At 45.4% G+C, this 26,384-nt stretch overlaps 1 protein-coding gene across 2 annotated transcripts in view; it reads right to left on the bottom strand.

Moving 5' to 3' along the window:
• The window catches only part of vps9d1 (VPS9 domain containing 1), a 130,292-nt gene that overhangs the window by 47,808 nt on the left and 56,100 nt on the right, over window positions 1-26,384 (bottom strand). For both annotated transcript variants that reach the window (XM_072517939.1, XM_072517938.1), the window contains 3 exons: window positions 15,736-15,865; window positions 4,221-4,426; window positions 117-201 (listed from right to left, as the gene is read on the bottom strand). In XM_072517939.1, the coding sequence (XP_072374040.1) occupies window positions 117-201; window positions 4,221-4,426; window positions 15,736-15,865 (421 nt within the window). The remainder of the gene's footprint in view (window positions 1-116; window positions 202-4,220; window positions 4,427-15,735; window positions 15,866-26,384) is intronic.

Raw genomic sequence — 26,384 nt, forward strand, 5'->3', positions numbered from 1 at the left:
GCAACCACGAGCAGGTAAATTGTATTTCGAAGATTATCCAATAAGAAATTATTAGTAGATTACTGAGCAATGTGCTGCTTTATAAAAGTCCATGAAACTGCAAACACAATACTTACATTGCAGATGTAACATGCAGGGCACCAGCGTGCTTAGAATTGCAGTAATGTTCAGCACACTCGCAGATAAGACGCAACGTTCTTACTACAGCAATACAAAATAATATTATAAATTGTTACATTTAAATCATAAATAAAGTTTGTACTAGATGCGAGAGATACTAATGCAGCAACAACTTGCATTTATATAATGTTTTTAACATAGTAAAATGCCAAGTGGCTTCACAGGAGTTTTATCAAACAAAACTTGATAGCGGACCACATAAGCAAGCATTAGGGAAGATAAACAAAGACTGTAGGCAGGTTATAAAGGACACCATAAAGGAGGAGAAGAGAAGCGGAGAGATTCAGGGGGGGAATTTCAGAGCTTTAGGGCTTTGGTAGCTGAAGGCACTATTATCAATGACGAGTGATTAAGTTGGGGATTTTTCAAGAGACCACAGAGGAGAACAGAAATAGAGGTTTGAGTCTGGAGGAGATTACAGAAATAGTGAGCAGCAAGGCCAAGGAGACATGTAAAAACAAAGATAAGTATATTAAAATTGAGGTACTGCTTAATTAGAGCCAATATAGGTCAACGAGCACTTGTGCAATGGATGAATGGAAGATGATGCAGGTTAAGACACAGGCAGCAGAGCTTTGGACGATGTCAAGTTTACAGAAGATAAAGAAGATGTAAGGCATCAAGGGGTCTGTTGGAATAGTCAAGTCTATACGTAAGAAGTCATTGGGGAGGGTTTCAGCTCAGATGAGCTGGACAGGGGCAGAGTCAGGCATGTTAGAGAGGCAGAAATAAGCAGTCTTAGAGATGCAGTGGATGTAGTCAGGTCATCTCAGGGTCACTGTCCTACCCCAGGGGATGTAAGCATTTTGCCGATAGTGGAACAACCTCCTGCCACCAGGAAGACCACCAGCGTCATGAAGGCAGTCGCCCTGCAGCAGTCCAGGGTGACATTGGAGTTGGAGGCACAAACAGCAGTTCTCTGTAGCCCCAATGTTCTCCCTGGAAGGGTTTTCTCTTTGACCCATAGGGCCTTCAGTCGCCTAAATTTTAATTTTTACATAGCTGTCCAAGCGTGTTTCTATTTTGCGGCCTCTCAAGATGAAATACCTAGAACATAAAATTCCTACAGTGCGGAAGAAGGTCTTTGGCCCAATTGGGTCTGCACTGACCCTTCTGAAAGAGCACCCTGCCCAGGCTCACTGCCCTGCCCGAACCATGTAACCCCACCTAACCTGCACATATTTGAACACTAAGAGGCAATTTAACATGGCCAACCCACCTAACTTGCACATCTTTGGACTGTGGGAGGAAACCGGAGCACCAGGGGAAAATCAACACAGACACGGGGAGAACTTGCAAACTCCACACAGTCACCCAAGGTCGGAATTAAACCCAAGTCCTTGGCAGTTCTAACCACTGTGCCATGCTGCCCCCTGGCTCAGAAATGCCACCTCTCCCATTGGGCTGCTGATGTTTCAGAGCTGCCAGTTCTACAAATAAGCCCACAACATCAGGAGCCCGCTCACCATTTATAACTGGACGGTAGGCCTACATGTGGCCAATTGGGAAGGGACTTGCCGTAAAACCAGCAAGCCAGTCCCACTGCCGGAAAGTGGGGGCTCGGGGTCAGTTTTCCAGTTCGAAGCCCATGCCAAAATTTAGTCAATAACATTTTTTGCCTTCGCAGTATATGGAAATAAATTTCTACTTGGTGAGTACTGGGTGTCAGACAAGTACTCTGACACTTTAGAGAAAGTGAACATATTGAGAAAGGTGTTGAGGTAGAAATAAGGTGTGATCAGCATACATGTGGAAACTGATGCTGTATCTTTGGATGATGTTGCCAAGGGGCAGCATGTAGATAAGAAATAGGAAGGGGTCATATTCCATGGGGAAACCAGAGTTACTGGTGCAAGAGCAGGAAGAGAAGGCATTACAGCTGATTCTCTGGATACAACTGGATAGATAAGAATTGAATCCTGTGAGAGCAGTCCCACCCAGTTGATGAAGGTGGAGAGGCATTGGCGGATGATGGTGTGACCATACATGTTAAAGACCACGGACAGACCGAGAATGACAATGGATCCTTTGTCAGTCAACATCACAAACATGCTACCATCGATGCCTTTAGTTTACCCTGCAAGCGATGATTTAAAAAACTTGAAATTTGTAAATCAATGTTATGGCTTGTGGCAGGATTGTTTCTATTCGGTCTGCTAGTGTCTGGTGTTTTGAAAAACAGGCTAATATGTTTATCTATAATCAGATTTAGGAAAAGTTTTTGCCTTCATGGAACAACTGTGAAAGCAGTGAGGCTGTGCTTCAAGAATTGTTGCTGAGGGAGGGGAGGAAAGAAAATTGTCATTGGGTTGTCATGACCAACAAATGCCATTTTGCAGATGGAAAATTAAGTTTCACCATCTTGGGTCCATACCAGTGGCAAAAGTATGTTTAAAAAAAAATTAAGATATTACATCCAAGGCCAAAAGAACAAGCAGTCAGGAATTTACACATTGTCAGATTTATGATAGTTTACAATGTTACAAGTGAAACAGAAATTCTGGGAACGTCCAGAACGTCAAGCAGTATTAGTGGAGAGAACAAGTTAGAGAATGAGGAGTGGATGTGGGTTTCTGCTTTGAGGGGGGGGGGGGGGGGGGGGATTCATCCTTCCCCCCCATGCTTTCAAATTTGTGTACATCTTTGGTGTCCATCAAATTTCTCCTTCTAACAGGCTACTGGGATTTAGAATTCAGAGAGCCCAGTGGTGAAGGGGGGGGGGGGGAAGAGTTGGAGTGGTTCAGGGGGTAGCTTTCCTGCATGAATGGGTTCAAGTCCCTTTCCAGGACCAGCTGTCTACGAAAGAACTCAGCCACTGGTGCGGGCACCCCAGTGTGTATTGGTGCCAGACCCAGCCCAGATAAATGGGCAAGGTTAGGCAGCAGGAGGGGCCTTTGGCTGTAAAGCCACGTGCCAGATCCAAAAATGATTTTTGACAAACCGGCATTATGGTGAACATGTGCAGAAGGAGGCCATTTGGCCCATCGAGCCTGCACCGACCCATTTAATCCCTCACTTCCACCCTATCCCCATAACCCAATAACCCCTCCTAAACGTTTTGGTCACTAAGGGCAATTGATCATGGCCAATCCACCTAACCTGCACATCTTTGAACTGTGGGAGGAAACCGGAGCACCCCGAGGAAACCCACGCAGACACGGGGAGAACATGCAGACTCCGCACAGACAAGTGACCCAGCCGGGAATCGAACCTGGGACTCTGGCGCTGTGAAGCTACAGTGCTATCCACTTGTGCTACCGTGCTGCCCATGTAACATGCCCATGTGACCCCATGTAACATGGGGAAAGCTGAAAGAGGAACCAGCAATAGCCAGGTGGTGAAGGATAGAACTGTATCATAGTCTTTGTGCACTTTCAAGCTTCAATTTACAGAGCCACACATTGTTAAGCGTGCGTGTCCAACCCAACAACCACAGTTTCAGCCTGCTCCTAGATATGAGCACAAATGAATGTCCTAATTAATGTCCATTATTCAAATTAAACCTCCAGTTATATTAATACCAGACCCACTAGAGCTTGTTTTTTATGTTTCCACTTCACTTGTCTATGTCTCACGTCTTTGTTGACTTGTACGTCACATACTGTAAATGTCTTTCATTTCTCTTATTCAAGTCCCCAATTAATTATTTCACTTGTATCGTTTAACCATCTCTGATTTGCCACTTAAGTACTCTGCAGGTTATTCTATTTATTTTCCTTTGTGTGCACATGTTTTTCTGCGATCACCTTTCAGCTTATTCATCTGCAAGGCCTTTACATTCTTATGAAGCAAGAAATGTTAACTGGTTTTCTCCAGATACTACCTTATCTGCCGAGTGTTCCCAACACTTTGTACTTTTATTTGAAATTTCAAGCATCTGCTGTATTTTATTTTATAAGCAATTTCATTTCAAAGGATCAAACTGAAATTTTAGCTAATATAAATAGAACACAAATTCAATCTAATCCAATTATCTGGAAGCTAGCGATTCAATAAGATAAGTAGATTCCAGAACTTCAGTAAATATATTACATGCTTACCAATACATTCAAGCTTTTTTTGTGGACAATATTCTTTGGTTATTAACCTCAACTCTTGTACTGCTACTTCATAAGGGTAGGAATCAATTGAAGAAGCAGATTCCTTGGGGAAAAGCTTGGCTGCAACACCAATATCGGCTGGGCCAACGGTCTTGTATAATTTCATGCTCTTTTCGAGAGCTACTTCCCTCTGCACATTCACTTTTCTAAAAGAAAACAGAGTGAATGTTATACATATTTCACTGCATTGTGAATAGTGAGACTCATTTGTTTCTCATGTTGCTCTAGGAAGGCAATGCATTTGGAATCTACGCTCATTCTTACACAATGACCTGGGTGTGAACAGGAAATCCAGGTTTTCCTGCATGCTGTTGAGTTTTAACTTCACAGCGCGCAACTCTTTAGTTTGCCAGGATCCCTGCACAGAAGTCAGCATGATTGATGAGCTTGGCCTCTCGTCAGGCAGGGAGGAGCAGGCAGGTATTGTCCATGGCCTTGGGGACTTGTGGGGGAAAGAGGGGAGTAAAATTATAAAGGCACTTAACTTCCCCCAAACTGTCCTTACATCCTTTTTGTTTCCGGGTTTCCTAAAACATGGCTACCCACTGCGAAATCTGAAAAGTGGTCAATCAAATATTTAAATTGCCAAACTGGTTCCTTGTCCTGCCTCTGCTAAATCGGGAATGGAGTTGGGGCTGAGATATTTAAAGTTTTAACATCTGAGATTTAACAGGGAGTTAAAATTCACCTCAATGATTTTTTAGATATTTTCAGATTAGCTGTATTTAAGCAGATCATAATGTGGTGATATACATCACTCTAAGTACACAAAGGGTTAATGTACAAACACTACACCTAGCTAGATACTAGAGGGAGCACCAGAGACATGAGACACAGACAGTCAACCAATAGGTCAGTAAGTTAGGACACGACCAATGGGAATTCACAATACACACACACACACACACACACACACACAGAGGTGACACTACCACAGGAGGGCATTACACCAACCTATATAAAAGGACACATCACACATGCTCAATCTCTTTCCAGTGGAGACTCTCAGTGAGTACAACATAGGGTTGATCGAACATCACTCCCACCACATGGATTGTAGCAGACTGGTTAGAAGGATTAACAGTAGCGTCAAATCCAAGTAGGAGAATTGTTAACAGTAATAAACATGTTAAAGCTATCTCCAAGTCTGAATCTGCCTTTGTCAGAGTGCACATCAAGGAAGCAGCTTATGCTACGACAAGAGCATAACAAAACACATAACAGCAACCATGTTTGGTTCTATGTGACAAAAATACACCTGAATACCACACACAGAGATGGTCAATCATTCAACCTAGTTTGAGTCACAAGAAACGCCATATGGAATTTAAAGTAGAATTCAGTCCACCAGACACGTGCACAAAGTAACTCCACTAGACTGGCGGTCAACAAGCCTGAATATGTGCACGCGACAATGAAATCCTTTGGCTTTGAAGTAAGATCATAAATAGTTGAATGAGGCACGTGCTATCAGGCTCCAAAATGCCTAGCTGTCTTTCAAACCAGGGTTTTTAAAAACATAACTGCAGCAGTCATATACTAACCCAGGCGTTTAATCCTTACTGCCCCAAATCTTAAATTCCTACATTCATCACACTTCCTTAAATAAGAAGAACAATATTGTACACAATGCTCCAGATGTGGTCTCACCAGTTGTTTTGTTATGCTCTTGACGTGCATAAGCTGCTTCCTTGATATGCACTCTGACAAAGGAAGGTTCAACTTGGAGATAGCTTTAACACGTTTATTAAACTATTAACAATTCTCCTACTTGGAATCAACGCTACTGTTAATCCTGCTATAGCTACTCAAACTGACAAACCAGTCTGCTACAATCCACGTGGTGGGAGTGATGTTCAATCAACCGTGTGTCTGTACTCACTGAGTGTCTCCATTGGAAAGAGACTGAGCATTTGTGATGTGTCCTTTTATATGGGTTGGTGTAATGCCCTCCTGTGGTAGTGTCACCTCTGTGTGCATCATGACTGCCCATTGGTCGTATCCTATCTTACTGACCGATTGATTGACTGTCTATGTGTCAGGGCTCTGGTGTTCCCTCTAGTGTCTAGCTCGGTGTAGTATATGTATATTAACCCTTTGTGTACTTAGTGATGTATATCACCACATCCCCCCTTTTTTCGTGTTACATATTTTCTGTACAGTGCTAAAGAAAATTGAACAAACTAGGTAGAGGAGTGGTACTCTGTACAAGTAATGATAACAGTGATCATTAAACAATAAGTCCAAATCATATGCATGAGTCCAAAGTTCATTAATTATTATGGTCGAGTGGCTTTCTTGTTTGGTTGGTGAGTTGGTGATGTTGATGATGGCATTGCATTGTAAACGCCATCAGTGTCCCTGTGCTGAAGGAACCAAGAAGTGGACAAATCACTTCGTTGTCGGATTTGGACTCATTTTTTTTCTTTCGATGCTTGTGGTGGTAATTCTTGATGGCATCTGTCCTGAAAACCAGGTTGCCTGTTGGTAGTGCAGCAAACGTGAATTGGTAAGATGCATCATCCAATGGCATGGCATGTCATTGTACTGAGCTGAGCAGTAACAGTGTCCCTCATTTGCAGAGTTGTACCATGTCGTACCAGTCGTAGTTCTATTGGTGTTGTTTTTGTCTTGCTGTTGTCGACGTTGTTCCTTTGGTACGCTTCTTGCTATTGTCTTTGATGTTGTTGTGGTGGTTGGTTTTCTTGCCATGTTTGCTGCGCTCAAGGACCACACTCTGTGGATAATACGAGTCCTTCACACAGTTACTCGTGTCAGCGTCCTTTGTCAGCAAATTTAGCAACCATACCTTTGGTTTCTTCACTGAAGTCATTTATATAAGTTGTAAAATGTTGAGGCCCCAGCACCGATCCCTGTGGCACAACACTTGTTACATCTCGCCAATCAGAAAAAGACCCATTTATGGCTACTGTCAATGTCCTGTGCATTAGCCAATCTTCTATCCATGCCAATATGTTACCCCCCACACCATGAGCTTTTATTCTCCGCAATAGCCTTGGATGTGGCACCTTGTCAAATGTCTTCTGGAAATCTAAGTTGTGTACATCCACTGGCTCCTTTTTATCCACAGCACATGTGACTCCTTCAAAGAACTCAATAAATTGGTTCAACGTGATTTTCCTTTCAATAAACCATGTTGATTCTGTCCTATTGCCAACAGCTTCCAACATTTTCCCTATGACAGTTGTTAAGCTAACTGGCCTGTAGTTTCGCCGATTTCTGTCTCCCTCCCTTTTGAATAAAGGAGTTAAGCTTGCTATTTTCCAATCTAATAGCACCTTCCGCCAATCTGGGCAATTTTGAAAAATTAAAACCAACACATCAGCTTTCTCACTAGCCACTTCTTTTCAAACTCTGGGATGAAGTCCATCAGGACCTGGGGATTTGTTAGCCCGCAGCTCCAACAATTTGCTCGGTACCACTTCCCTGGTGATTGTCATTTTCTTAAGTTTCTCCTTCCCTTCCAATTCCTGATTTACAACTATTTCTGGGATGTTACTTGTATCCTCTCTAATGAAGACCAATGCAAAATACCTGTTCAGTACATCTGTCATCTCCTTATTCTCCATTATTAATTCCCCAAGCTCATTTTCTACAGGAACAATACTCACTTTGTTAACTTTTCTCTTATTTAAGCGTCTATAGCCACTCTTACTATGTTCCGGGGCTTGACTTTTGCTTCCAATTAAGTATTTAAAAATATTGCTTTGCATATCCTGCTACCCCCTTTTTAATCAATTCATTCTTCTCTGCTTCGTCAAGACAGGTTTTCTTGTGCTTCGTTAGAAAATATTGTTAAACCCTTGATGTGCAACTAACAACACTTTCACAACAGAAATTACAGACAGCATGGTACACCTTTTGTATAAATCAAAATGTGTCCGTCCAAGAAGGCCGAAATGAACGGAAATCTAACTTTGCCTTCTTAGGAACTGGCAAGTTGTCAGTTGTACCCCTCAATTTACAGTGAAAGAAAATCAGCGCAGACGGCACTCCCGTTAAATGCAATGCTCTGTTCCGCATTATGTGAAACGGATGTAAACGGCAAATTGGGTCATTAAAATATCCCAGTATTGAGAATTCCGGTGGCGACCATGGAGTGAGAGATTGTTCCTTGAGTGAGAGATTGCTCATTTGGTAGCTCCCGCTCATGGTGAACATTTCAGACCTTTTCCCCGACTTATGGGGGATTTGATCGGCAAACTTGGAGACTGGTGAGGTAGAGGAGAGGAATCCCCCACCAGTTTATGGAGTCGTGGACCAGAAGTGGTCTGCAAAGGAGAGATCATTGGGCAAAGAAGGGAGTGGAGTCTGCAGCACAGGAAAATATGGCGAAGGTTCAGGAACTGGGATTGCCAGCCCAGTGGTCAACTGAGCAGCTGGTGGAATTCCTTCAGGAGAGCATTGCCAAGCAAAGACAAGAGTACCTGGACCAGATAAAGACGGGGATTGACCGGGTGGAGCAAAGATTGGAAGCCCAAGGACAGGCGATCCAGAAGGTGCAAGAGGCGGTGGCTGAGCACGAGGAACAACTAACCGCGATGGTGGCGGAGATGGAGCTGATGAGGGACCACCAGAAAAGGCTGCAAGAGAAGGTGGAGGATCTGGAGAACAAATCGCGCAGGCAGAATTTGAGGATCGTTGGCCTCCCGGGGGGCATCGAGGGATAGGACGCAGGGGTTTATGTGGCGCATATGTTCGAGAAGCTGCTGGGGGAAGGTGCGTTTACTCAACCCTTGGGAGGTGGACAGGGCGCACAGAGCGCCGATCAGGGAGCCGCGGATGAATGAGCCGCCGAGGGCGATGGTGGTACGAATGCATCGGTTCCAGGACGAGGAACAGATCTTGAGGTGGGCCAGGCAGACGAGGAGCTGCAAATGGGAAGATAACGAGCTGCGCATTTACCAGAACTTGGGTGCAGAACTGGCCAAAAGAAGTGCGAGCTTCAACAAAGTTAAATCGGCCCTCTTTACGGGGGTGATGTTCGGCATGCTGTACACAGCTCGTTTGTAGGTCAAAACTTAATTTTGGATCGCCGGATCAGGCGATGAACTTTGTTAAGGACAGGGGACTGGCAGGTGATGGAGGACATTGAACTTGGGGGCGAGTAATTCTGTACCTGTGCTGCTAAATTTCTTTCTTTTTTGGGCTGTGTATGTAGTGTTTTTGAACCACATTTTGGGCCGTTGCTCAGTTTTGCATGCGGGTTAACTTTGTTCTTATTGCGGGATGGTGGGTGGAATTTTCTTCTTTGTGTTTCCTGGGGATTGTTATGTTTTGCATATGTATGTTCGAGCGGGGGGGGGGGGGGGGGAAATCAGTTGGTGGTAGGATGCTTGGTGACATGTGCGGGGGCTACCAGGCTAGCTGGCGGGCTAGCTCATGGAAGCACAGTGAGGGGCAAGCAGATGACCAGTTTGTTAAAGGGGGTTGGGATTGCTATTTTGTTCTGCGCTTTCTGGGCGGAAATTGTTCTGACAGGGGAGGGACTGGCGCTTGGAGACAAATTGGAGGCCGATAACGGTGGGCACCCGAGGGCCTGAGGAGGCGCAGGACGCGGGCTGGAGGCAGGCCTAAGAAGGGTGATGATTGATCGGCAGGGGCTGGGGTGCGGGGTGCCCCCTGACCAAGCTGATCACATGGAATGCGAGAGGGCTGAATGGGCCGGTCAAGAGGGCTCGCGTGTTCGCGCATTTTAAGAGGTTGAAGGCGGACGTGGCAATGCTACAGGAGACACACCCGAGTGTAGTGGATCAGACTAGGCTGAGGAACGGGTGGGTTGGGCAGATATTTCATTCGGGCTGGACTCTAAAACTAGGGGGGGTTGCGATTTTGATCAATAAGGGGGTGTCATTTGAGGTAGGGAATATGGTGGCGGACTCAGGGGGTAGGTATGTTATGGTGAGTGGGAAGCTGGAGGGGATGCCGGTGATATTAGTGAATATTTATGCACCAAATTAGGACGACGCGGAGTTTATGTGGCGGGTGTTGGGGAAGATTCCGGACCTGGACTCGCATAGGTTGACCATGGGAGGGGGGGGGGGGTAATCTTTAATACGAACATTGATCCGAGATTGGATCGGTCAAGTTCAAGGACAGGGAGAGTGCCAGCTGTGGCGAAGGAGCTAAAGGGGTTTATGGAACAGGCGGGGAGTGTGGTGGGGGGGTAGATCCGTGGAGGTTCGGACGGCCAGAAGCGAAGGAGTTTTCTTTTTTCTCCCATGTTCACAAAGTGTATTCCCGGATTGATTTTTTCGTTTTCATAGAATTTACAGTGCAGAAGGAGGCCATTCGGCCCATCGAGTCTGCACCGGCTCTTGGAAAGAGCACCCGACCCAAAGTCAACACCTCCACCCTATCCCCATAACCCAGTAACCCCACCCAACACTAAGGGCAATTTTGGACACTAAGGGCAATTTATCACAGCCAATCCACCTAACCTGCACATCTTTGGACTGTGGGAGGAAACCGGAGGAAACCCACGCACACACGGGGAGGACGTGCAGACTCCGCACAGACAGTGACCCAAGCCGGAATCGAACCTGGGACCCTGGAGCTGTGAAGCAATTGTGCTATCCACAATGCTACCGTGCTGCCCAAGTGTTTGCTGGCGGGAGTGGTTGATGCTGAATATTCGGCGATTTTTGTGTCGGACGATGCCCCACACTGGGTGGATTTACAGGTGAGCAACGCTGGGGGTCAGCGTCCGCAATGGAGATTGGTTGTAGGACCGTTAGCGGATGAGGACATGTGCGGGCAGGTGAGGGAGGCCATCTAGAATTATTTGGAGATAAATGACACGGGGGACGTTTTGGCAGCAACGGTATGGGAAGCGCTGAAGGCAGTAGTTAGGGGGGAGCTAATTTTGATATAGGCTCATGGGGAGAAGGTGGAGTGGGCAGAGATGGATAGGTTGGTTCGGGAGATACTCCAGGTGGTATTCTGAAGCTCCGAAGGCGGGGTTGTTGAAGGAGTGGCAGAAGCTGCAGATGGAGTTTGGTCGGCTATCCACAGGGAAGCGGTGGGGCAGTTGAGGAAGGCAAGGGGGCGGTATATGAGTATGGTGAGAAGGCCAGTAAGATACTAGCACGTCAGGTAAGGAAAGTGGAGGCAGCCAGTGAGATAGGAAGAGTGAAGGACAGAGGAGGGAACACGGTCCTGGACCCAGTGGGGGTGAATGGGGTGTTCAAGGAGTTTTACAGTCGGCTGTACGAGTCGGAGCCCCTCCCACTGGGGTGGAGGGGATGAGGCAGTTTTTAGAAGGGCTGAAGTTTCCGAGGGTGGAGGAAGAGTTGGTAGAGGGGTTGGGAGAGCCGATCGGGATTGTAGAAATAGTAGAGGAACTGGAGGCCATGCAGTTGGGCAAGGCCCCGGGACCGGACGGCTACCCGGTGGAATTTTACAAGACGTTTTCCGGGATGCTGGGTCTGCTGCTGGGGAGGGCATTTAATGAGGCAAGGGAGCGGGTGTTCCTCCCCCAACAATGACACAGGCTTCGATCTCATTGATCCTGTAGCGGGAGAAGGACCCAGAACGATGTGGGTCATACAGACCAATCTCCCTACTGAATGTTGATGCCTATTGGCTGGCTAAAATTCTGGCCTCGAGGATAGAGGATTGTGTTCCGGGGGTGATAGGGGAAGACCAGACGGAGTTTGTTAAAGGCAGGCAGCTAAAGGCCAATGTTAGAAGGCTCCTGAATGTGATAATGATGCCCTCCTAGGATGGAATGGAATTATTTGGGAAAAGTCCTGGGATGGTTTGGGTTTGGGCAAGGCTTTATTGGGTTCAGTTGCTGTACCAGGCACCGGTGGAGAATGTGCAGACGAACCGGGTGAGCTCGGGCTACTTTAGACTGCACCGGGGGACAAGGCAAGGATGTCCCCTCTCCCCATTGTTGTTTGCCTTGGCTATAGAGCCATTGGCAATGGCGCTGAGAGCGTCAAGTGAATGGAAGGGGCTGGTCCGGAGGGGGGGGGGGTGGAATACAGGGTCTCGTTACAGGCAGATGACCTACCCCTATATATTTATGACCCGTTAGGGGCGATGGGAGAGATTATGCGGATCTTAGGGGGATTTGGCCGGTTCTCGGGGTACAAATTGAATAAGGGTAAAAGCAAGGTTTTTGTGATCCAGGCGAGGGGACAGGAGAGGAGACTGAGGGATTGCTGTTTAAAGTGGTGGGAAGGAGTTTTCGCCATTTGGGTAGTCAGGTGGCACGGGATTCAGAGCAGCTACATAAATTAAATCTGGCCCATTTAGTTGAACAAATGGGCAGCACGGTAGCGTAGTGGTTAGCACAGTTGCTTCACAGCTGCAGGGTCCCAGGTTCGATTCCTAGCTGGGTCACTGTCTGTGCGGAGTCTGCACTTTCTCCCCTTGTCTGCGTGGGTTTCCTCCGGGTGCTCCGGTTTCCTCCCACTGTCCAAAGATGTGCGGGTTAGGTGGATTGGACATGCTAAATTGCTCTTAAGTGTCCAAAAAATGTTAAGTGGGGGTTACTGGGTTACGAGGATAGGGTACACATGTGGGCTTCAGTAGGGTGCTCTTTGTAAGGGCCAGTGCAGACTCGATGGGCCGAATGGCCTCCTTCTGCAATGTAAATTCTATAAACGAAGGAAGGCTTTCGGAGGTGGGACATGCTCCTGTAGTCACTGGCTGGGAGAGTACAGACCGTAAAGGTGATGGTTCTCCCGAGATTTCTGTTTGTTTTCCAGTGCCTCCCTATTTTTAGACAAAAGGCCTTTTTTAAGCGAGTGAATAGGGTAATATCTGGGTTTGTGTGGGTGGGTAAAACCCCGCAAGTAAGGAAAGTGAGAGAGAGAGAGAGAGAGAGAGAGAGAGAGAGCGAAGAGGGAGGGCTGGCACTGCCGAACTTTAGGAACTACTAATGGACGGCAAATATAGCAATGATTAGGAAGTGGGTAGTGGAGATGGGGTCGATGTGGGAGCGGGTGGTGGTGGTCACATGTAAGGGCACAAGTTTGGGGGCATTGGTAACGGCTCCTCTGCCATTCTCTCCGGCCCGGTACTCCACAAGCCTGGTGGTAGTGGCGGCCCTGAGCGTTTGGGGGCAGTGGCGGAAGCATATGGGAGTGGAGGGAGCGTCAGTGTGGGCTCCAATTTATGGTAATCACCGGTTTGTACCGGGAAGACGGATGGGGGGTTTCGGAGGTGGCAGAGAGTGGGTATTGAGTGGTTAGGGGATCTATTTATTGATGGGAGTTTGGTTTGGAGGATCTGGACGAGGAGTTTGAATTGCCGGGAGGGAATGGGTTTTGATATCTGCAGATAAGGGACTTTGTGGAAAGGCAGGTTTCAACCTTTCCGCTTCTACCGCCGCAGGGGATACAGGACAAGGTAGTTTCTAGAACAGGGTGCGGGAGAGGAAGGTATCGGAAATCTAAAAAGAACTTATGGAGTGGGAGGAACCCCAGATAGGTGAGATAAAACGGAAATAGGAAGAGGAGTTGGGAAAGGAATTAGAGGCGGGCTGTGGGAGGATGCTCTCTGAGCAGAGTCAACACGTCCTCATCATGTACCAGGCTCAGCCTGACACAATTCAAAGTGGTACACCAGGCACACATGACTGTGGCCCGGATGAGCAGGTTTTCTGGGGTAGAGGACAGGTGTGTGAGGTGTGCAGAAGAGCCCGCAAACCATACCCACATGTTTTGGGCACACCTGCAGTTTAGGGAATTCTGGCAGGGATTAGCGGATGGCTTGTCCATGGTACTAAAAACGAGGGTGGCGCCGAGTCCAGAGGTTGCGATTTTTGGAGGGTACACCAGGCACACATAAGAGTGGCCCGGATGAGAAGGTTTTTTGGGGTAGAGGACAGGTGTGTGAGGTGTGCAGAAGAGCCCACATACCATGTCCCACATGTTTTGTGCATTCCCGAAGTTTAGGGGATTCTGGCAGGGATTAGCGGATGTCTTGTCCACAGTACTAAAAAAAAGGTGATGCCGAGTCCAGAGGTTGCGATTTTTGGAGTGTCGGAACACCCAGGAGGATGCTGGAGAGGCTGACGTTTTGGCCTTTGCCTCCTTGGTAGCCCGGAGACGGACATTACTAACGTGGAGGGACTCAAAGCCACAAAATCAGGGGTATGGGTTAGCGACATGGCTGGGTTTCTCAGACTTGAGAAAATTAAGTTCGCCCTGAGGATCAATTTTAGGGTTCGTTCGGAGGTGGCAGCCATTTATCGACTTCTTCGGAGAAAACTAAACTGTCAGCAGATTCAATAAGATGATTTTCTGTCTAAATTGGGCTGGAACAGTGGGAGATGGAGGGGTGTGTTATGCACTACGTTTGTATTTGTATCTTTTATTGATGTAAAACCATAAATGCCTTAATAAAATGTTTATCTAAAAAAAAATCCTAGTAATGAATAAAACACAAGCATTCAGGATTTAAATTCCTTACACCTTTTACCAACAGGGTAAGTAAATTACATTTGTTTTTCTTTAGAACTTTTCATGCTGTTATTTGGAATAGCTGTGCAAGTGCCACTCAAAATCACTTTGTGGGTCACCACACGGCCGTAGGTTGCCAATCTCTGCATTGGGGTTTGCTCTTCAGGATCCTTGTGTAGCGACAGCCCAGCCTGCTGCTGGTTGAATACCAGTAACAGCAGGAAGAGACCCTTAAGAGAGCATTAATTGCTGGTGGAGTGGGAAGGCCATTCACGAGCCTTCTCCACCCCAGACCTAATCGGGACAGAGGTGGGAGGGCAGTGGGGTCCCCTCTTGGCACCCACCCACCCAATTAAACATCCCCTCCAAACTTGCCTTGGGGGAGGGTGTTAAATTCCATCCATGCTGCAGGAAATGCCATTGCCATGACTTATTGCTAAATAATCTTGTAATTATATGTATTCCTTCTTCTCGTTCTCATCATCTTGCATTTATAGTAGTGCCTTAATGTAGAAAAATGTTCCAAAGGTGCTTCATAGAGATGCAGAAAAAACAAACACAGGGCAAAAGTTAGGCAGGGCGACCAAAACTTGAGAATTAGGTCTTTAAATAGATGCCAAAGGAGGACAATGAGGTGGGGAGATTTCGGGAACGGATTCCATAGGGTGTAGCTGAGGCAGCTGATGCATGGGCACGAGTAAAAGGAGTTAACCGGGAACACACAGATTTTAAACTCAAGAGTTGAGACTACAAAATCCTGTATTTACTGTTACCATTTTGAAAATAGCGTATGTTACGTTTCTTTGTTGAAAAAAAGTCACATTCTTAGAACTTGCACATCTGATAATATATATAGTACACAGTATTTTACAAGAAAACAACTTTTACAACCACATTCAGCCCAACTTTACAATGACATTACAAAATTTGCTTTCTGCTGCTTTCAAAACTGTATTTTTCCCCCTCAAATTAAAAATTCTAATTTCCATTGATTTTAAGATTTACATGTAATACAATACCTAAACAGAGCCAATAGGAACATCCAGATAGGCCGGAACAAAGCCTCTTCAATGCTGGCCAAACACTGGTCTTTCCCAGTAGCGGTGTTGAGAGGTTCAAAAGCCAGAACACACAAGCACAGTAACCTGTCTGTGAAAAGTAAAACAGCAGACAAAATAGTTGAATAACAATGGCATTCAGCCAACCTGAAAAGGCAATATCCGGTTTACATGCAATTTCTACCATTCTAAGTTGCTTACTCATACCATTGCTACATGGGAGGAGCCACAAATCCAAATTTACTGAATGACCCCCAAATGAAGAAGTTACCATGTTATGGGTCCGGGTTTACAGAACCCTAAAGTGTTTCATGGAGTTCAACTGACACACAACTTTTAATAGATTGTGGTGTGGGGAGCACATGGTGTACTCTCCAGGTGTGATGCAGCAGAAATGGACAAGTGGTTTTTAAAACAAAACAATGTTTATTCTATGAACTCAAGTTAACCTTTTAAAACAAACATTGAATATCTTAACACCCATTACTTCAAAGATAACCCCAAAAGACTACAACACTAAATAATCCTTCAAACTGTTCCTTTAAACATCCAAAAGACTTCAAACCTTCAAAAATAGGAGCACATTAGGTTACATTCAATATATTTGTAGTCTTTGGATTGCAGAAATCAACAGACCAGCTCTATGTTTCTTCCTGCAGCTCACAGCAAAACACACAGACACTCAAAAAAACAGAAGTGAGCTCAGCTCCCCCACCCTCTGACATCACTTCAGTAATATGATCAGCTCCATTTCGTAAAGGTACATTGCTTAAACATCCATTTCTTAAAGGTACTCTCACATGACAACCATCAAATTTCAAGTTTCCTTTAACACAAATCAGAACCAACACAAATTAAATGTGAATTAAGAGGCAAATAATACTTCAAATAAAAAGATGCATTTCACTTCAAATAGTCAATACAACAAAGGTGCATCTTATACGACCATAAGAATTTGCATCAATCTCTGCAGACATGTAGCACTACACATAGCTACAACATTCCAGAATATGGTGTTCTTTATTCACACAAGGTAGGTAAGGATTCCAACGAAAACTTTCAACTCCAAGTTTGACGGGTACCATAACCGTTAGCAAGGCACACTTCCAAGACCCCACTCTCTCTTGGACCATTACAGTCCTGATTGTGTCGTTTTCAACATTTCCTTTTCAACCAATATACCCAGCCCATGGTTTGGCCACTTCTAGGAAAATACCCAGCCCATTAGAACCTCCAAGCTATTCATGCAGCTTTCCTGGTTTTAGACCTTTTTAGCCAGCTTACACAATACCTCCAAGAGCTCCTGTCTACTTTGCTGCCAAACAGAAAAACTGAACACTTCCTGAATGATTTTCTTCTTCTCCTCACAAGAATTCTATGTATTCCTCTGTCTTTGTCTGCATCTGTACACTAATTGCCTTCACCCTTCAATTCCTCTGCTTGTAGTTCTCCTTTGGATTACATTTCCACTGGATCTGCCATACACACAGGTTCTTAAAATGTCCTTCTTGTTGGCATGGTTTCCAGGCAACAGATGGTTTTTGGGTCCTACCCGAGTGGGATGATTGCCAGAGACCCAAGGAAAGCAGAGTTGGGTCCTGGATGCTCAAGGAACAAGGAGTTGTGTGTGCCGGCTCTCCCTCTCTCCTCTCGCCAGAAATGCTGCGAGCTGTTGTATATTTGAACCTACAGAGAACCTGAATGAATCTACGTTGAAAACCATTACACAGTGAAAACAGAGACCTCGACCGGAAAGCCTAATTTGATGGAAGTTGTGCTTAAAGAGAACCATCTGAATCAAAGACTCTTCATCCTTTTACTTCTTATTTTCACCCCTCTTCGGCTCTGTTGTCATGTGTGTGTGTGTATAAATATATATGTATTGTATATATTATATGTATGTGTGTGAGGGTGAAGGCAAATTAAAGTGGGGGATTAGGAATTAGATAATAGTTAGCCAGCTGTATTTCCTGCATATTTCATTACAGTTCTGGTTATAAATAAAAAGTAACTGTTTAAATTTGCAAACCTGCTGGCTGTAATTATTGGGCAGCCAAGTGCCAAAGGCTTAGGGTATTTTTCTAAGAATTATTGGTTATTCAATTGTGTTGCAAATCTGGGTCAAGGGGGGCTGGAATTGCCTGCGCCCTAGCTCAAGGTGTCGGAAAATAATTTGGTGGCTCATCCGGGATCTTTGGAATGATACACGGCGAAATTTGGGTTACAATGTAAATTAAAATGAGACACCAGGGGTAGGATTCTCCGATACCCCGCCGGGCCGGAGAATCGCCGGGGGAATCCGGATCCGCCACCCCGATGGCGGATTCTCCAGCGCCGGTTTTTCGGTGGGGGCGGGAATCGCGTCACGCCGGTCGAGCCCCCCGGTGATCCTCCACTCCGCGATGGGCCGAGTGGCCGCCCGTTTTTGGCCAGTCTCGCCAGCGTAAATCAAACTAGGTCCCTACCGGCAGGACCTGGCTCTGTGGGCGGCCTGCGGAGTCCTCAGGGGAGGGGGGGAATCTGGCCCCGGGTGGTGCCCCCACGGTGGCCTGGCCCGCGATCGGGGCCCACTGATCCGCGGGTGGGCCTGTGCCGTGGGGGCACTCTTTCCCTCTGTGCCGGCTGCTGTAAACGTCCGCCATGGCCGGTGCGGAGAAGAACCCCCTGCGCATGCGCTGGGATCACGCCAGCACATGCTGGCGCTCCCGCGCATGCACCAACTCGCGCCAGCCAGTGGAGGCCCTTCGGCGTCTGTTGGCACAGCGCCAACCCTGCCAGCGCCGGCCTAGCCCCTGAAGGTGCGGAGGATTCCGCACCTTCCAGGCAGCCCGATGCCGGAGTGGTTCACGCCACTCCTCGGCGCGGTACGGCCCGCCCTGCCGGTTAGGGGAGAATCCCGGCCCAGGTTTGTAGTGGTATAACAGGATGGCTTTGGAAGCTAAGATTTTTCTTTAGATGGAAGACTTGTTTTTGGTTTGTTTTAAGAGGGCTTCAAAAAGACAAGCTAATCGAATTGGTAGGTGAATTAAAAAGAGAGATACCAGCTAAAGCTGGGAAGGTAGAGATAACTGACGCGATTGCTCAGCATTTAAATTTTGAGAGAAATGCCAGAAACACAGCCTGGGTCATGGCATCAATCAGTAGAATAAACTAAAATCCAGTAACAAATTAAACAATTAGTGATGCATCAAAAAGAAAGAGAAATGGAAATGCAGCAAAAAGAAAAAGCTTTTCAAATGTGAATTGAAATGAAGTGGTTGGAATTGAGAGAGAGGCAAAAGCAAAAGGGTGAGAGGAAAAATACATTAGGGGGCGAAGAAAAAGCAAAAGAGAGAGCTCCAGCTGAAGGCACTGGAAATTAAAAGCGAGCTGCCAGGAGCTGGAGGGGAGCTTAATCCTAGACAGAACCCAGTGGAGATATTTTTTACATTTATACAAGCCCTCCCATAATTTGAAGAGAAGGAGGTAGGAACCATTTGTAGGGCATTTGAGAAAATAGCAACCCAAATGGAATGGCCAAAAGAAAAGCCCATGTGAAGTAAATTGACAGCCACAGGAAGTTTATGCTTCCCTGTCAGAGGGGGTGTCTAAGAATTATGACGAGGTAAAAAAGACTATTCTGGGTCCATATGCATTGGTTTCAGAGGCATATTGGCCAAAATTTCAGAATTTAAGGAGACAGCCGCATGCCGAATTTGAAAGAGTTAAGCAGAACAATTTTGATAGATGGGTACGAGAATTGGGAGTTGAAACTACCCATGAGACTCTTAGAAGAATTTAAGAATTCCCTACCTTCTATTATAAGAACCCATGTTGAAGACCAGAGAGGGACAACTGCTAGACAAGCAGCAATAATGACTGACAAATATGAGCTAATCCGTAAATTTAAACCTTTGCTTCATCACTCCCATAATTTTGAAAAGGATAGGAAGTGGCAGAGTGAAAGGAAGGCGGGTAGACACGGTAAAGAATGGCTAGCTGAAATGCTCAGAGATCTCTTCAGATCAGCAAGGAAGGTACGGCGGGCGTAGATGAGACTCAAAAGCCTTGGTGTTATCATTGTAATGAGGTAGGATACGCGTGCTCAGCATGTTGGAAGTTGCAAGGAAGGCCCATGGGACCTGTTGGTAGTTCAGAAGGATGATTGTGAAACGGGAACAAAAGAAGTGGAGAACACTACAGGGTAGACTGTAGCTTTAACTGGACTTAGAAGACCAGAGGTAAACACTGCTGTGGGAGCAGGTATGATTAATAAGGTAGATGAGAGATATGCAGAGTTTTTGTTTAAGGGGAAGGTTAACCATTTTCCTCAACTAAGGTAGCCAAACTATTTTAAGGGTGTTGCTAACTTTTGCCTTATGCCTTAGTTTAATTGCTCTGTTTTATCACCTTTGCTCTTGAGTCGCCAGGTATCTTTCTGATACCGCCACGTGGTTCAAGTCCGAGTAATGATCAATAATCCAATACACCACTTAGTAAGATTTAAATCAAAGCACATTTATTATACACAGTAATCACTACTCATGAATAAATTCTACGTCTAAGCTACTTCTACGACTAACAGGCCAATACTTAATTCGGAACTGGCCCACCAGGTCAGGGAAACGAATGGCCTTTTGTTCGGGTTCTGAGCCTGCGGGATTCGAAGTTGGTACAGATTGTTGCTAGGAACGCCCATCTCGTAGCGAGCGTTGAAGTAAGACTTACTCTATTTCAGCGATGGCTGGACCGGTCACTGTCAAGGGTTGGTTCGCGTTGCTGAGTGACCCGGTCAAGAAGAGAAGCAGAGGGCCGATTTGAACTTGGGCTTGATTCTTATAGTCCCCAGGGGCTTCCCGCCTTTCGGGGCGGACCCTGTACCTGGTTCCAAGTGATTGGGCTTTGTCCCAATCACTTGGTTCGATTCTCTCCAATGCTGGAGCGGTTCCCTGATCGATGGGCGGTCTTGAGGTGGTCGTTCACCTCCCTTTGTGTAGGCTTCTGCTGGCGCCGACGAGTCTGGGTTGGCTTTATGTATCTAAATGTTGCTCATTGTTCCCGGGGATTGCTCATTAATATGCAGATGGCTGGTATTTTGTTATGCTGATGGTTGCCGGTATCGATCTTGTCTGGCCTTTCCAGAGGTAAATACACACTCAACTCGCAGCTGCTGGTTTGTGTCCTGTTGGCTGACTTTCCCATCAGCCTTTGCCGTTCGCCATTTTAAATCGGGAGTTAGCCATTCTAAATCGGGAGTTAGCCATTTTAACTGGCTAAAAGGGACATAGGTGCTATACAAACTCTTACTGCAGAAGGATTTTGTTTTCTCTCCAGAGAATTCAATGAAAGCTAAGGTATTAGTGAAGGGAATAAGTGGAGATTATATCCTAGTTCTAATGCACAGAGTACAATTGCAGTATGATTTAGTGTCAGGTCCAATAGTAAGTGGTTAAGGGGTTACCAGTGGATGGAGTAGACGTACTTTTGGTGAATGATTTGGCAGGAGTAAAGGCTGCACCCATAATTACAGAGAATCTGAAAGAAGTACTGCAAATAGCACATGAGATACCAATGGAAGGACAAGTGGGGATTAGGAAAACTCATCGAGCATTAACTGACTCGAAGAGAGAAAGACATTAATCACATATCAACTGCCAATGGTAGCGAGTTTGATTCGGCTGATGCTGATGAAATTATCTCTATGAGAATGATTCCTCACAGCAGTTTGTCGATGATAAAATCTAGTAGAAAACTAGATTCTCAGAGGAGTCTGAATCCAATAGTAATAACAGCGATGAAGAATCCGATTTGGGCTCTGATGATGAAAAAATTATAAACAACTGAATAGACCTGTCACTAACTGATCTTGAACAGATGACAAGTAATTCTTGAAAAACTAGGAAAGAAGACCGCAAGTCGGAAGAAAAACGTGAATTGGACTTTCTTTAAAGAAATTTGTTACAGCCTCTTGCAGTGAAAGGCAATGGATTTACTGCAAGTACAAATATTTCCCAGAGCATGTCTCTTTTGAAGGAAAATATACATAATATATACATATAGCATCAGCTATTCAGGACGAGGACAGCAATGATTGTGGAGTGACACCAAGCAAAAGGCTAATTAACCCATATCCTTTAAAAGGCCCACAGTGCCTCTTCAAGGTAAAGGAAGCAAATAGCAAAGGAGATTAGTGATCAATTCCTTTAGAAAATGAAGGGGAATGAAGAACCATGCCATGATTCTGCAAACACAGCTGTTGATAAAAAACAGAAAGTTCATGGAACCAACAATCTGTTATCCTCTGATTCTGAAAGTAGAGAAGATAAGTTAAAATCTGGAAAGCACAAATTGTACAAGTCCGTATTATTAAATGGAGATAAAAGCTGTGATTACGAAAACGCTGATGAGAAGGTAAAAGGTGTCATACAAAGAATGGTGCATATAAAGCCAACAAACTCTGCAAAACCTCAGCTTTACTTGTCGCTGAAAGTAACCAAGTGAAAGAAAAGAGAGATTGTAAAGCAGGAGGGGTTGAAGAGTGTTCATGGATTAAAAATGAACCAAATATTTCCCTCAGCATTGACAATACTGCTTGTAATTTGGCTCTGTAGATCCTCAAAATTTGGATATACATTCATGGGACAATCAGGAAAGACAGGTGCAATACCCGAAAGACAGAAATGCAGAAGAAATTCATTTGGGCGTCCTCCCCAATTTGGACAGTCAAAAAACTGACAAAGGGAAGCACGTCGTCTTTGATTTTGAAAAGAGTGAAAATAAGGCACTGTTTGAAGATATCAAAGGGAGTTCTAAAACCAAAGATGCAAACCTATTACCAGAAGAAGAACAAAGAGCCAATAAAAGGTACTGGAAGAATACAGTCAGAGTTGTAGGTAAACCCCAAGGTGCACTCCATTAACTAGTCATGATACAGACGTAGGAAATTCTGAACCAATAAAGACACATCTGTTTTGACTAAAACCCACAATGTCTGGCTCAGTTAGAGGCTGAAATACAGTGCATGTTGTACATGTTGCGGAAACAAGGGAAAACGCTGTGGTCCACAGGCGGCAAGTAGAGTTTGAGAGACTGAAGGTAATTTTAGTGGGCGAAACAGTGCTGGCCGTCCCAGACCTTTCAGACCATTTAAAATGGCCATGGATGTCAGTGACCTGGGGGGTAGAGGCAGAGCTACAAGATGACGATGCAGGAATAGAGAGGCCAGTGGGATTTTTTTTTTTTTTTTAAACTAAGCCCGTGCGAAAGAAAGTATTCCACCATTGAAAAGGAAGCCTTAGCTTTGATACTAGCCCTTCAGCAATTTGAACTCCTGTCCGGCATGACAATAAACAAAGCTTAATTTATACGGACAAACATCCGCTTGTGTTTATAGAAAAGTTTAAAACCTGGAACACCAGATTATGCCATTGGGAGTTTATTATTACAACAGTTCAATGTTAAAATTGTACACACTCACGGAAAGGATACTGTGATTGCGGATGCTTGGTCATGGGTTTAAGGACTGACAAAGTTACCTAGGTAGCGACTGGAAAGGGAACTTGTGTAATGGGGATGGATAGATAGGTGTTTGCGATTTAGGTCTTGCATTCCTCATAATGAAACGTCCGTGTTCCGACGTTTCATTCCTTTTAGGTAGGGACATATGCAAGATCCTTCCTGATGATTCCCTTATTTTCCCTTCCTTTATATTTTTGCCGTCACAATTTTGATCCATGGATGCTTAATGGACATTATCTTTAAGTCAAGCAACAGCAGAAATAATGAGGAATTCAAAAAGTTGTAACATGCTATATATGGTGCTAGTTTTCAAGCAGCAGAACTCGGACTTTGTGGCACCCGAGAGACGGGGTGGGACTTATTTTGATTGTTTGGTTGCTGTATTCTGTCCAGTAACATGTGGTGATTGGGTCCTACTCGAGTGGGATGATTTCTATAGACCCAAGAAAATCAGAGCTGAGTCCTGGACATGCAAGGAAAAGGAGCCGAGTGCCTGCTCTCCCTCTTTTCTTTCTCCAGAAATGCTGTGAGCTGCTGCATTTCTAAACCTACAAAGAAGCTGAATAATTGAATGTACAGTGAAAACCATTACAGACTGAAAACAGAGACCTCAACATGAAAGCCCAATTTTGTTTTTATTCATTTATGGGATTTGGGCATCGCTGGTTAAGCCAGCATTTATTGCCCATCCTTAGTTGCCCTCGAGAAGATGGTGGTGAGCTGCCTTCTTGAACCACTGCAGGTGTACACCCACAGTGCCGTTAGGGAGGGAGTGCCAGGATTTTGACCCAGCGACAGTGAAGGAACAGCAATATATTTCCAAGTCAGGGTGGTGAGTGACTTGGAGGAGAACCTCCAGGTGGTGGGGTTCCCAGGTATCTGATGCTCTTATCCTTCTAGATGGTAGCTGCCGTGGGTTTGGAAGGTGCTGTCTAAGGAACCTTGTCAAGTTACTGCAGTGCATCTTGTAGAAGTAAGGTGTGCTTAAAGACAATCACCTGAAACAGACGGTTTATCCTTTTACTTATTATTTTCACCCCTCTCTGTGTTTGTTTTGCGTGTGTATATATATATTTATATGGAATTACACAGGAGTTAACCAATTGTATTTTCTACAGAAACTTAATGTTGCAAGTCATGAGTTATTAAATATGCTAACATTAATATGGGCCAATGTAATGTAATGCAATCAGAAGACTAAAACAGATAGCATAAATACTCTGTTGCCAAAGTAACTAAGGATTTAGCTGAAAGAAAAGTTCCTATCAAACTCCGTGCTCATAGGTCCAACCATAAAACAGAAAAGATGCTGAACTGTAGAGGCAAAACAGCATTGTGCAATGATATATTATGATCCCGAGTCTAGACCCAACAGTGGTGAGGACACCGGACAGAACCCCCATTATTTTATTTTAATTTTGTAAGACTGTGTGGAGAGGATACCTCGCTCCAGATACTTACAATTACCCCTTAAACAATACTATTCAATACAATGAATACAATACCCATAACTGCTATCTTTACTCCCAATCAAACGACAAGAAAAAAAACAATTCAGCTTTCATTCCACCATGAAATACCACTGCCATTCAAGAATACTTGCTTTACAGAAATGTTGTTTGAGAAAGAGAGATCTCTTGGCACTGCTTTAAAGAAAAGATCTGACTCCTGTCAGAACCATGTGGAAACTCTGGCTGTATTTCTTCAGTAGCTCTTTGAGCTGGTTTGTTCACCTTTCCAACCACACTGTTCTTCTGTCTGCAGATATATCCTTCAACTTAGAGCCAACTGTTTGACTTGTGTTCACAGCTTCAGCTACAACTCCACTGAGCTGCTTTGCTACAAAAAGCCTGATACCTTGGTTTCACCCAGTAATTACATATCTTACCAAGCTGAAATCTTGTTATTTCCACAGGGAGTCCCCCTAATTAAACCAAAATTTCATTAGTTCAAGTTTTTTCCGATACTTTGGTTGTCCCCCGGCTCCCAAACGTTTAGGATTTATTTTAAAATATGATTTCACGACTTCAGGTAACGGGGAAGTGCTGAGAAATCTCACATCAGGTGGCTCTCCTCACAAAAAACAAAATAGGCTCTTTTTGCCCGAAACCCCCCGCTACAACACCACAAAACATCCCCCCACCACTCCCAAATCACAGAAGGTACAAATGCCAAACAGCAGCCAGTCGAAAGGGCGAGGGGAGGCCAGGAGCGGAAAAAGCCTGGACAAGCAAACAACTGAAATGGCCGACTCACGAGGAAGCGAAACCCGGGCTTCGCCAGAGCAAGAGGGACCCGCCCGCTGCACGAGACGTCGGCCCACACCAGAGAATGGATGGAGGATGTTTCTCGAAAGATAATTGAGAGAGCATCGGGAGGAAACAAAATCGGACATCCAAGCTGCGGTGAAGGGTATGGTTGCCGAAGCTATGACAACCATGCAGGTGGCCCTGGACAAGGCAGAAAGGTAACTGGAAGCTCAGGAAGAAACAATCAAGGAGCTGAAAAGGGTAGCAACAGAGCAGAGTGACCAGATCATCGTCCTAGGAAAGGAGGTGGCAAGGCTGGTCGTGACTCAAAGAAACCTGAAGGGGAAAGTCGATGACCAGGCGAACCGGTTGAGACGGCAAAACCTACGAATTGTGAGCATGCCAAAGGGGATCGAAGGGAGGAACTCCACAGACTATGTGGCCCAAATGCTGGGCAACGTGGTGGAAAGGGATAGCTTTCCCAATCCACCAGAAATCGACCGAGTGCACCGGTCGCTTCGTCCAAAGCCCAAAACTGGGCACCAGCCTAGGGCGATAATTACCAAGATGCACCTATACCAGGACCGGGAACGAATCCTGCGCTGGGCCAGACTATCCAAAAACTGTAACTGGGAAGACCACCGGATTTGGATTTATCAGGAAATTGGAGCCGACCTGGCCAAGTGTTGGGCAGAATTTAATAAGGTGAACGCCCGCTGTACAGAAACGACTTAAGGTTCGGGATGCTGTACCCAGCCAAATTCTCACGTACCAAGGTAGACAGCACTTCTTCACGGCCCCTGCAGACACGGACAAGTTTGTCACGGAGAACGGACTGGAAAAGTGGCAGCAGGGGCAGCGTTG

This window comes from Scyliorhinus torazame, chromosome 10 (genome assembly GCF_047496885.1).
Source record: "Scyliorhinus torazame isolate Kashiwa2021f chromosome 10, sScyTor2.1, whole genome shotgun sequence".
Classification (NCBI taxonomy): domain Eukaryota; kingdom Metazoa; phylum Chordata; class Chondrichthyes; order Carcharhiniformes; family Scyliorhinidae; genus Scyliorhinus; species Scyliorhinus torazame.